Raw genomic sequence first — 12,860 nt, 5'->3', positions numbered from 1 at the left:
GCATAATGCTCCCTAGCTACGCATGATGCATCCATAGGATGTGTATAGGTCTTAAACAAACCACTTACATTAAAGCAGGAAGAAGGAATTAAATGATTTTTCTTGCAAGTTAATTAAGTTCTTGGAGACTCCACATTTCTCAAAGAGTGAAAACAAACCACATTTAAATCCTCCCATAGCAGACAAGATGGGGAGCTCACTATCTTCAGCTGCTGAAATATATTCCCCTATCCCAATTTGTTAAGGCAAGTAGCGAATGCCTGGCCCCTGCCTCAGAAGGACTGGAGGCAAGGTGCCTAAAGAGGGAAAGCAGAATTTCTGTGCTGTGCAGTCATCTCAGGCATACTGGTCTCAGGGAGAAAGGATGCAAGCTGTAGCAGTGTCATTCTGTCCATTTGAAATAAACATTCCTCTGATCATTAAACATCAGACAGTTTTCTAGTGATGTTTTTGTTTGATTTTTTTCACATGCCACGTTTTCTCCTGTTTCCTTCTGTTGTCTCTATCCCTTTCTTTCTGCAGTCACCCTTGGAGATTGAGCACTTTCTCTGAATTTAAAGGCTGAAGATCTAGCTGAATGGCAAGGTCAGGACACTTTGGCAAATGCTCTCTAGTGGTAAGTTCTGTTTTCTATTGTTTTCAAGTCTTACATCTGTTCCTGGTTGTACAAACTTTAGGATTTAATAGTGAAAGATGAGGCAGTACATCTAAGACATTTTAGCTGGCAGAAATATTGTGATTTTACAGGTTTCTTGTATTGCTTGTGTCCCAAGAGTGTTTATATATATATACACACATACATATATTTTATATATACTTATGCATATATAAAAATATAAATACATCTCTCTATATATATTACAGTTTCTGAAGTCAGAAGATATTCTACATTCAGCCTGGCCTAAAAAGAATAATCTCTTGGATAAAAAATAAAAGAAAAGAAAGAAGACAATCACAAGATTTACTGTGTCAGTATGGCACATTTTTCATGATGGTTTTTATTGCACAACCCTAATATGGATTTCAGAAAGCAGGACATGGAATCAGATGCTTTTAAGGAGGAAGACCATATGTCACAGCACACTGCTAGTGATCTGACAAGCATGGTACCATCTTCCAATATAATAATTGATAAGGTCATGCCTTCTTTTACCTCAGGTTGGGTTGAGAATATGAGTGAGTCCTCCAGCAAGAAGTGTCCACTTTTATACAGTTCAGAAGCCAGTGCTATGGCGGGCAACAGTAATGTCTCAGCAGATAACTTGGGCCACAACCAAGCTTTTCAGCATGCAAGAGAGTTACATCATTTGGCCAGCTCTGATTTTTTCTCTCAAAAGTTGGCTTCCAGTGAAACCCAAGCTGGAATTCATGATGCAAATGACACCTTAGAAATGTTGACTCCTCCTCTGCTCCCTGCCACAGAGCGTGGGGTGAACTATTGTGCTTCCACCTACAAAAACACAGAGCAGGTTCGTTTGCAAAAATCTTTTGCCATTTTACAGCTCAAAGGGTACACCGACACCATGCAGGCAGAATGTGCCTTCCCAGGTTTTGCTACTCAGCCTCACATCAATCACCTTTTTCTTCTGGTGCATATGCTGGGATTTCCTTCCACAGAAGCTGAGACACAAAAGTGAGAGAAGTGTCCATCTGTGTGGACGCTTACATACAAATGTCAACATTCTTTATTAAAACTAATGCACTTTAAGAGATACCTATCCCCAAAGTTCAGATATGATAATTCTTTCTATTTAAAAAAACCTTCCAGAAATGTAGTTTGATACTTTATCTTCATGACATTTTCAGACTCCAGAGCAGCAGGACCAGATGATGAGGCAGCAGATGGAGCAGCTGCGAAGGCTGGTGGCTGAACAGCAGAAAATTATTGCACTTTACAACCCAGGTACCTGGGGAATCCCTCCTGATGCTGCAGCACCCTCACTTGATGATGCTTGCACTCCAGCAGTGAAATGCAGAGTTCCCTAAATAAATAGAAGGTTTGATAGTTGTTTTCAGTGTCTGGGGACTCTGGCAGATGGGCTAAAACACTCATTTCATTGCACACAAGCTGTAAACCCCAGACAACACTTCTTTCCACCTTTGTATATTAAAATTTCAGGAGAACCAAGAGGAGGAGTCCTTTAAGTTTAATAACAGTTTCTTGTGTGGACTGTTGAAATATAGATTTGAATGGTACTGCAAAAAATGATAGTATAGTGGTAAGCATTACAGAAAGGATGAAGTAGCCCTTTTTTTCCTGTACCTATATTTGAAAGCTACAGCTTTTAATTGAAAAAAGAAGTGAAAGTCAATGCACCCTGTTTCTGTTGTAGATTCATATATTTAATGGTACAGCCACCTGTTCCTCACACCATGATAAGGCTCCTTCAACAGCTTCATTTTACTGGTATCATACAAATAGCATTGCTAGAAAACACCATCTGCTCAGCAATCGGGAAAATGAAAAGCCCCCTGCTCCAGTCCCACGTTGTTCACAGTAGTAGCGCATTCTCCTCAGCATGCGACCCCATTGTGAAAGGAGACTTTAGGGAAATCGTGCAGACTTGTGGCAGCACGGGCTTGGCTTTGGTAGGGCTGCTTCTACATAACAAGGAGCATCAGAAGGACATAGGAAGATAAAAGTGATCCTTGGATAGCTGCTGCTCCTCAGATAACCTGCTGAGGAGGCAGCTTCACCTAATCCATGTGGTAGGAGCTGAAGCAGCCTAAGACCCCCTGACTGCATCTGTGCATTGACCTGGCATCAGTTTTCTCACTCTAATTCCAAGCGTCATGGTAACACAGACAGAAGTGGCTCTGCCCGTCTTCTAGCTGTGTGGTTAGAGCATCTGCCCAGAAGTAGTGAGTTGGGTTTGGGGTTTTTGCTGAGATAGTTTCTGACAGCATTTGAATCCACAAATCTTTCAAAACATGCCTTAACTGGGGATGAGGCAATTTCAGTTGCAGGCACTCTCTACTCTTCTTGTTGGAGTCAGGGCACAGGACAAAAAGGAATCATGGTGTGGAGAAAGAAAATAAGAAGTGAGCCTGATTTTGTAACCTTCTAGATGGATTTCATTCCTGGAAGTAGTGAGACTGGCCTCTGATCCCTGTGCAGAACTCGTTATATCTTTTTCACTTGGAAGTCTTCTAATAAGATGTGTAACCAGGCGTGCCTTCCACTCTTTTGCATTAAGGAGTGCCTCAGAGATCCTTTGCAACACTTAACTTTTACTTGTTAAGGGACTTAAGACATTCTAGGGAAAATATTGGTTTGCACCCTCAGAATTTATAAATTCCCTGTAGTTCAGCATCCCTGTAACAAACAATAATTTTGGTTATGATTTGTGGTTGCCGAAATCATGTTTTACAGTTTAAATAAAATAACAAATGCAGAATCTGTTTACTTCACTCTGAACATGCAAACCACCAGGGAAATAGAGAGCAACGTTGTGTCTGTGCAATGCCAGTTCAGCAAAAGATTTCTGGGTTGGTGCAAAATATTTGTCTTACGCTTCCCTAATTGTTCTCTGGTAAATATTTTTAGGCTTTTCTATTTCTCACCTAGTAGCCACAATGCCACCCCTTCTGTGCTGTCCAGCTACTTCCATTCCTGTCCAGTTCCCAACAGAAAGTTCTTCCCAAGTTGAGCGCCTGGAGCGCTTACAGACCTCTCCCTTGGCAATGTGCTCTGCTCAGCAAAGCAGATCTCCACTGCTCATGCCAAATGAGAGCAGTTCAGAAATCTCAGGAGACCACATGCACCTTTCAGATTCAGGTGGGTAAAAAGTACTGGAAATCTGAAGTTAAGGCTATCATGCAACTCCTGTGAGTTTTTGCACTTGCTAGTGATTGTTACTGATTTTGTTGCAGGTCAGGGGAAGCTGCTTTGTGTTGATAGGGGCTTGTTATCAAAGATTTTAAAGTATTTTAAACTTGACTTTTTTTTGCTTTTTGAATCATATTTATCCTGCCTCTCACACTAACAGCGAAACTGGGCCTTGTATATAAATGGAGCAGAAAGTCGTTAAATTGGAAGAGATAAGTTATATGAAGTAGGGAGTATGTTGTATTTAGGGGGAGAAGAATAAGAAGTAGGAAATGGGATACCAAAGGTTGAGAAAGAAGAAAGAGCAATTTACAGCAAATTAAAAGTTGATTTTAAAATGTGGGGAAGAGGAATAAAAAGAAGTGGTAATGAATCCATTTAAAAGGAAAGAAGTTGTAAATCAGACCAGCATCTTTGATTCCTTTGAACTTTTATAGCAAGACCTGACTGTGATGCTGTGAGACAGTCCCATAGTACAATTGAAACTTTAACTTCATATTCTTTAAGCTAGCCCAGGACTGATACTCCCATTGAACGAGTCTTATCTCTTTTTTTTTGTGCCTGGCACTATTATTTCTTGCTGTGTTAACCTGAACCTGGGTCAGTTGCTCAGTGAAATTTATCAGAGAGCTTCAGGAATACTTGTGCCAGCACAAAAGAATGAAGCAGGGAGCAGATGACAGCAGGAACCTAAAAGCAAGAACACATGAGGACAGGGGGAGGTATGCCTGCTTTTTTTTTGACAGCAGCACTAATTTAGAACTGTTTCATGGTTGCTAAACTAAGGCTAGAAGGTTCAGAGACCTTATTCCATCAGGTTAACTCCTAGCTGGAAGCTGGTCAGTGGAGTTGCCTTTGAAATATGCTTCAGATAATCGTGTGCATGGGGACTGGGCTGAACCGAGACCTTCCTAAATGTTGTGAGAAGTGTGGGGTTTTACTGCTGGAGACATAAACATGAGTGTAACAACAACCTGCATAACACTTCACATCTTTATTTAAAGGGATAAGCACAGAGCCACTGCTTCAGCATACTGGGAGCCCCACAAAAAAACTTGCCAGACAAAATGCTCAAGAAGAAAACAGAGAAGAAAACAAAGGTGAATTACAGAGCTGCTTGGACACATTGTTCTTGCCTTGCACTGGGAAACACTAGTTAAAAATTACAGTGCTGGGGCACTTCTATTACATTCTGGAGACAGCATAGCCACACACGAGATTGTAAGGAGGGATACATGGGTTCTAAATCCCTTGCTGTAGTCAACCTGCTGTGTCACCTCTGCAAGGCAGGTGACAAGGTTCATTTTTGTGAAATAGAATAGAAATTAAAAATAGAATAAAATGAAAATAGAATAGAAAATGCTCAGTTAGAAAGGCTCATGTGTACAAATACTGCTTGTTAAACTGTTTAATGAACTGGCTTTCAGGTCACAATTACAGACACATGAGTAGTTCAGTACTGTCTAGCAAAGCGTCTTCACTGCAATGTTCTGCAGTGAACACATTAACCAAGTGTTACAAATGTATAGAGACAAGGAGTATAAATCATGCCATTTACCCTTTCCTTATTTCCAGCAACTAGTCTTGAGGATAAGGTGCCTCTTTTTCTCATGGGTTGCATCCTCCTACCTACTTAACTCAACTGTATTCTATAAAGTGTTTTCAAAAATCAAAATCTTGCATATGTTGTTGAAAATTCAAACATTTATAATTTATTTCATTAGGTTTATTTTCATTTATTCATTCTATAAAAGCTTTGTTTTCATTGACCTTTTTCCTTCTGCTTAGAGAGCAGTCACTTAGAAGAAAGGAGTTTCCCTGAAATTTTTTCTGATGTCAAAGAACAAAGAGAACAAATAAAGGAGAAGATTCCTCCATCTCCCTTTGACGCAGAGGCAAAGATGAAGACTGGAAACATAGAAGACAGGTGAGAAGTTATCTTAAGCAGTCAGTCAAGCTACAAAAGTTTGTCTTTCTTGACTGTACACATACTTTATATGTTACATTTGCAACACAAATGCTCTTTGCTTGAGAGTGGCAGGTATGCATGGGCAGAGATTGGACAGGTCTAAGGATTTACAGCTTATCTGCTTCTATATAATGGGATGCTGGCTTAACCAATTTAAATTGATTGGTTTTGCAACTATGATCTCCAAAGAACAGAAGTAAGACAAAATTTGGCAGGGAAAGGTAACATCTTTTGTTATGCCATCATTTCTTCTGCTGTGGCCATCAGTTTGCAATGGCAACATCAGTCTCAGTAGCTCACTCATTCTTGTTCTTACTCTGCCTGTTCATCTGTGCCAAGACCAATTTTTAAGTAAGTGCCTATATACTGAGCAGGTCACCAAAGTAATCCTTTGTAAAGTTATCTGAAGAGATGTAACTTTTAACTTGGATCAGTTCTCTGATCTGGTTCATCACTGTGTTGGAGGAGTTGTACCAGCACACTGAGGTGGTGCCCATGGCTAGGCAAGAATGGGTAGGTTGGCATTAGTGATGGAAGAAATGCTCGTAGAGTTGTTACCTTTCCTCAGCTGATGAAGACAGAAGCACCAGCTTTTTGGCACCCCAAGCCTTCCATCAAGTATAAAAGAAAAGCAGCAACTTTCTAGGCAAGTACAGACTGAGAACAATTATCACAAGTGTGTTTTAGTGCATTAACCGTGTGGGAGTTAGGCAGAAGAGGAAGACAGGAACCTCCAGAACTGAAGGCTGAGAAGGGGTGGCAGGACCATAAGCAACTCTGGGCAAGTAGGCCTGTACACATATGCCTTTTTGGACCAGCAGTGAGCTTCTGGAAACTATATCTCAGTCATCCCCACTTGTTGTGCTTTGGTTCACATCATGATCTTGGGATGAGATGGATGAAACTAAAGCACTGAACATATTCCAGGCCTTTGTGACATTTTCACTATGGGACCAGGGTATAGTTGGTTTGAAATAAACTTCCCTGAAATGAGCGTTATTTGGTGTTGAGTCCTCATCAACAACAGTTATGCTCTACAAATCTAATCCTGTTAACCCATGCTGAAGCTAACAGACAGAGCTAGGCTGACAAAAAAAAGATTATCAGTGGTACAATGGTGTTAGACAGAGGTGGGGTATAGAAGTACAGTAATACACTGAGTAACCAATGCCTTTATTAAACCCAGGAATTTTTAATATTCGGTAGGAATTACTAACAAGTAACTAAATTAAGGCTCTAAGCACATTTCCAATGAAATAAGATCTGTTCATGTATGCTATATTCTGCTTCAATTTAAGTCAGAGTTCAATTTGTCCCTCCACAACATTATAGACATTATTTTTCTCCTCTATCACTCTTCACCTTCTAATTCAAACCAGTCTGTCAGAGAGACGATGAGCTCTTTGTGACTGTAATCAGATCTAGTCTGGAGAAAATGCCTGAAATATTTTTCCTTTTGGTATTTTATAATTTTAAGGGAAGACTGATGCCAGCCAAAAAATGTTACTTGCTAAAAGCATAATTAATGTTTAGTGTAGACAGGATTTTTTAAAGTGAGACTTAGGTGTCAAGTACTAGTGGGCTTTTTATTAACATGCTTCACATTTAACAAACGTTTCTGTTCTAAACTCAACATCAGTTCTATGAGAACTATCAAAAGAAAACTAATTGGAGAACCTTACAAATAAGTACCTTCTTGTTCCTTGCCTAGGCCAGTCACAGCAGCAATTGGTATTAGGCAGAATACTTCTGAAGAATTTGTTGAAGAACAACTTGAAGTAGACAATCACCTCCTAGAAAAACAGCAGGAGCATCAGGTACTGTGCCATTGGTGCATTCACTTTGCTCTTGACAAGTTCTCATGGCACTGAGTATTGTGTGGGCTGTTTTGGCTCATTCCATGGCAGCACGTTTTCCCAGTGTTCTTTCATGCTATGTTGGAAGATTTTCCCCAGAAGTAAAATAAACTATATAACTCAGTCGCAAACACATTCCCCACTTTTCCACTGGTTTCCTCTCTTTCCGCATACTTTCTGGGTCATAGTTTGTGCCTAAGTCACTTAGCTGAATTAGACCTCAAGGTTGTTTCTGTCAGTTTATTTCAGAATAAATGGTTCATGCGGTCTCTCATGTGCCATTAATGCAAGAATGGGGATATTTCCAAATACAGTTTTTATAAAGGGCCAATTACAATCATACTTTTCTGGTTTTTGCCTTATGTGCAGTTTGAGGTGATCCTATGTCTAGAGGTATCAGACTCAGCATTTTGTTAGGCCTGTTGACTTGGGAGACAAACATCTCATCATTCAGGAATTTTCTTTATGTCTCTCTGGTGAAATAAAATCTCCAACTGAGGCACTTATATATTTCTGTACCACATAGAAAAAGCACTCAGACTTCCTTTAAAAACAAAGCAAGACAGAACTTTGATGACCTATAATATAAACGCTTAGCACCATCCTAACTATCTGACTCTACGAATGAATTAGTGGAGGTGGCACATCACAACTGCTTCTAAAAGTTCTTGTGCCTTCCCTGTAGCTTCAGGGCTGTTACTTACATACTCACTATCCATAGTCACTGTCTTTAAGCCTTCTGGTGTCTCAGCTTTTTCAGTTATCATAAATAAGATTCAAGGCCAGGTTGGACAGGGCCTTGGGCAACCTGATCTAGTGGAAGGTGCCCCTGCCCATTGCAGGGAGATTTGAACTCGGTGAACTGAAGGTCCTCTCCAACCCAAACCAGTCCATGAGTCTATGATACTATATCTTTCTGGAGAGCAATTCTCAGACTCTGATTGTCAGGATTTTGGGTGTCTTTTCAGAGCAAGGCAAAAGTAACAACTCGGAAGGCTTTTCTGAAACGAAAAGATGGTATGGCAAGGCTCAGAAGAAATAAACAGAAACCTTTAAAAGATGACAACAAGCATTCCAGAAGAGCTGGTTTGGATTGCTCAGGTCATTTCTCCCAGCCTGGCCAAGTGGATGCAGGCGTACTGCACCTAGGGGAATACTCTAAGTTCAGTCTTCAGGTCAGTGGCTCCAGGAAGATTGGTACACATGAAAATAAGGCAGACAATGCTTCAGCTGAGTGGGAGTTAAATTCTCAGACTGACTGTGAAGCAAAAATAGTAGAGCAAAGTTTAGAAGAAAAACAAGTGATCAGGAGAGATGAAGACACAAAGAAAAATCCCACTGGCTCACCACAGAGAAGATGGCCTGAAATCCTGCAACCAAGTCCAGAAACTTTAATGGAAATGAACCTGCAAGTAGGCGAGGAAAAGGAAAATCGTCATATGGATTCTCTTGGGCAAGCAGGCAGAACTGATGGAAGACCTGTGCATGGTACCCTGAAAAAGCAACAAGGTAGGGTGGATTGGCCTCTAAGGGGTCATCACACAGAAGGAGCAAAAAACCCCTTGGAGGTCCTGCAAAAGCATTCTCTACTTCAGGATTTAAAACCAGATCACATCAAGGAATCAGAGTGGAGTGCAGACCCTGCGTTCACACAGGATGAGAAGTGGGTTCGGGCTTGCACACAGGAGCTTGTTTCAGGGAGCCAGAGCTCAGAAAGCAAAAGACAAATCAATACTGGGTTTAAGATGGTCAACGATAAGATAGTAAAACTTACACATAGCTCTTCTGAGGCTGTGGAGAAGGGAAGCTCATCCTCAGCCTTGAAGCAGGAGTGGCAAAGGAAGGGGAGAGCTGCCTCAGCATGGTATGTTGCATCTTCATCCTGTGAATCAAGCTGCTTATCCTCCAACAGCGATGATGACTCCAAATCTCACCATGCTCGGTATCCCTCCCAGAATGGGCCTCAGGGAGTAGATCATACTTGTGCACATTTGGATCTCTCTGATGGTGATTATGCTAGTGATGAGCCCAGTGGAACTAAAATAAAGTATGTTAAAAAGCACAGCACGTCATCCCCAAGGAAACAAGATATTCAAGGGATCTCAAGACAAGATTTCTCCTGCAGCACAAGCAGCAGCGATTCCAGTACTGGGGCTGCCAGACTGAAAGAGAGCAAGGCTTGCTCTTCTCTTCAGCAGTCTTTATATTATCCCACAAAATTGAAAAGGAGAGAGCATGAGCCTGAATCAAAGAATGAGAATAGGGCCAAGGATGTTAAAAGCCTGCATCTGCCACCCTCAACAATGTCTGGTGAGATTCCTGCTTTCAAGATTAAAGAAACCTCTGCAGTGGAGGAACCTCAGAAAAAGCTGGTTAGAGACAGATTAGGTAAGTGCTCCCCAAGTTTTGATTTATATTTATTTTCCATAGGGGAAAAAATTTTCTCTTGAATGTATGCCTCATTCTGCCTGTGCTCCCTAGGTATGTGCCCACCTCTGTCAATATTTCTCAGTCCCAAGCTGGGGAAAAAAGTGAAAAGGAGAGAGATAAATCTGCAAACTCCTTGTTATACTTTGCTCTTCATTGTCACTAGATGGTTTTCAAGTCTGTTGCTTGAGGTGCATTTTCAAGTGGAGACTTTTGACCACATGAGATGCGTGAGAGGTTCAGTGAGTCCTTAGAGTCAGTGCTACTGTTCCCTGTAGCTTAGGTGTGTTCCTTCCAATGACCCTTTGACAGTGAGATGCTTACATTTTCTCTTTACTCTCCTCAGAGATGACTTTAAAAAAGGTGGTCAAAATAATTTCTTAAATTTGCATGTTTTGCTCCTAAGACACATAGACCTTCGCATCAGCAGAAAATGGTGATTTTCTATGAACATCTTCACTCAGTTTGTCCTTAATGCGGTCCCAGTTCTTTGGTCAACGATCTTTCCAGCCTTTTGGCCCAGTGATCATACTTCTAGCAGTGAAATAATATCCTCCTTGAGCAGATTTAGTCCTTTTTGTTAAACTGGTTCTTGACTTTTCTTCTCTCTTAGCTTCCCCTGAAGGACTTCCCCTGCATTGACTCCTCATCCCAAACCCATTAGCTGCCTCTTTGTGTAAGACCAGTCAAAATCATTTGTCCTGCCTGCAGTTATCACCCCGGCAGAAATCACTTCTGATGGCTTTCAATTGCTCTGTCACTGCTTGCTAAGCACACCCCACTCCATGTCAGAGTCCTGTTAAAGGGTTCCTGAGGCTTCTTCAAAAGTTAAATTCAAAATAAGCTTGCATTATCACATGGCATTCACATTCCTGAAAAGGAATTCATCTACCAACACTGATATATCCCCAAATTCATTTCACGTGTAATGATTTGTAGGGCTTGGACTGTACTACTAAGAACTATGATGGGAACTGAATATCTGTGTAATTATGTAGAGATAGATTCATTCTTCCGCATAGATTAAACAGTAAAGCTTATTGCACTTATGCAGTTTTTGGTTTTAAACATGTAGAGAGTGTTCATAAATATTCACAAAGTTCTGTGTACTAACATAGATGTGTTTATAGAAGAAACCCAGAACGTTGTTACCAGAGGATTAGAGACTGGCGTATGTTGCAGAGGAACCCCTCCAATGACTAAGGTGAAGGAAGAACAAGAGAAAGCAACACATTTGCACAGGTAAATCTGTCTACACCACAAATTAATCTGTGTGTGCAGTGAGACAAATACTTCCTTTAGGATCCTTAAAATCAGGTGCTAAATTCTTACTTATTAACTATCTTCTTTTTGAGGGCATCTATATTGTCTCAGAACTGAAATGCTTATTTGGCTGTCTAAATTAAAAGTAAAGCGCCTAACTGAAGGGGCCTAACTCTGAAAACACTTACTGTGGTTTTGGTCTTAAAGCTGAGTAATGACAAATGCTGTTTATATATTGCTGAGCACCTTCTGATTACACTCAAATCAGTAAGAATTTAGGATAATCTGTTTTATGGGATCAAGCCTCTGATGGAGTAAAGGATAAACTTCTTAAATCGCATTCACATCAGGGTAGCCCATATTTCCAAAGTTAACAAAAAGTGTATAGCATACATCAGAGCTAACAGCATTGCTATTCAGGAATACCTATCTTCACCTTAGACTGAGGATGCATTTGGTTCCATATAAATGAAGAACTTTAAAATTCAGGAGAGTTTCTTTTGTAATTTGTAATTATTAAATGTTGAAAATTGTTTTGGTTTGGGGTTGGTTTTTATTTTTTTTTTACATTTTCATAGGAAAAAAAATAATAATTACTTTCCACAAGATCCCTTCAAGAAGCTTTGAAACTATGGGGTTTAGAATGGAAGTGACTCACAACTATAACTAATTGCAGGTTATGCAAATGCCTTATAAAAATTGAGCATGCTTACAATCAAATCAAATGCATATTTTTGATGCGATTAGATCTGTTAGAAATTATAGGTAGCATCTACTGTTAACATGAGAGGTTATTTTCCTCTTTGCCTTTAAAGCCTATTTCTTAACTAGTGGAAATCAGTGTAATTTATTGATCTGGATTTTTATTTTAACATATAATGTAAATAAGAAATTATTTTTCACACCTGCTTGTCCATTCCTCTTGATTTCAAAGAGCATGGGATTAGTGCCAAAAAGTATTTCTGAATTACATTTATCAGTTTGTATCTTTTTCTCCTACAGCTGTCTTTGAGCAAAATATTTTCAGTGTCTTAAATTGTTTCATTAAAGATCCTTCCACTTCGTGATCTTGCAAACGTATTGGAAGATGATCTCCAGCTGACTGTGATAGGTGTTCTGGATGAGAATATTTGTGGAATTTGGCAGTTCGTAAAACTACTAATGAAATTAGGTGCTGGGTTTACTTTTGCTGTTGTAAATTCTGGCTGTGGGGTGATGCACTGGTGCAGAACTACTGCAGTGTTGCACCCTGCCAGCATTGCACTCTGACTGCTGCCAGAGGTGAAATGGCTTTGATTTTATCATGATAGTGCACATTTTTAAAAGAGCTTTCATGTATTTATTCATGTCATTAGCCATAGTAGCCCTTAGCATTTCCACACAGGTGTTTATCAAAAAATGCCTGCCTAGTATATTGCGTACATCTTTTCACTCACTTTTTCCAAATTATGAGCTAGAACTAATTGTGAAAGGCAGCTTATCCTGCTGGACTGTATTTGCCTTATGCTGATCTATA

General features: G+C 40.1%; 1 protein-coding gene across 1 annotated transcript in view; it reads left to right on the top strand.

The window, feature by feature from the left end:
* The first annotated feature begins 956 nt into the window (after positions 1 to 956).
* Positions 957 to 12,860, top strand: part of LOC133278520 (centromere protein J-like) — a 33,921-nt gene continuing 22,017 nt past the window's right edge. The window contains exons 1-8 of the mRNA XM_061471378.1: positions 957 to 1,469; positions 1,807 to 1,903; positions 3,548 to 3,778; positions 4,834 to 4,929; positions 5,618 to 5,756; positions 7,510 to 7,615; positions 8,623 to 10,042; positions 11,212 to 11,323. Coding sequence (XP_061327362.1) covers positions 1,017 to 1,469; positions 1,807 to 1,903; positions 3,548 to 3,778; positions 4,834 to 4,929; positions 5,618 to 5,756; positions 7,510 to 7,615; positions 8,623 to 10,042; positions 11,212 to 11,323 — 2,654 coding nt within the window. The 5' untranslated portion in view covers positions 957 to 1,016. The remainder of the gene's footprint in view (positions 1,470 to 1,806; positions 1,904 to 3,547; positions 3,779 to 4,833; positions 4,930 to 5,617; positions 5,757 to 7,509; positions 7,616 to 8,622; positions 10,043 to 11,211; positions 11,324 to 12,860) is intronic.

This window comes from Pezoporus flaviventris, unplaced genomic scaffold (genome assembly GCF_033815535.1).
Source record: "Pezoporus flaviventris isolate CSIRO_AGI_PZ_B2104156 unplaced genomic scaffold, CSIRO_AGI_Pfla_v1 ptg000066l, whole genome shotgun sequence".
In the NCBI taxonomy this organism is placed as follows: domain Eukaryota; kingdom Metazoa; phylum Chordata; class Aves; order Psittaciformes; family Psittacidae; genus Pezoporus; species Pezoporus flaviventris.
This window is presented reverse-complemented; position numbering and strand designations above follow the sequence as displayed.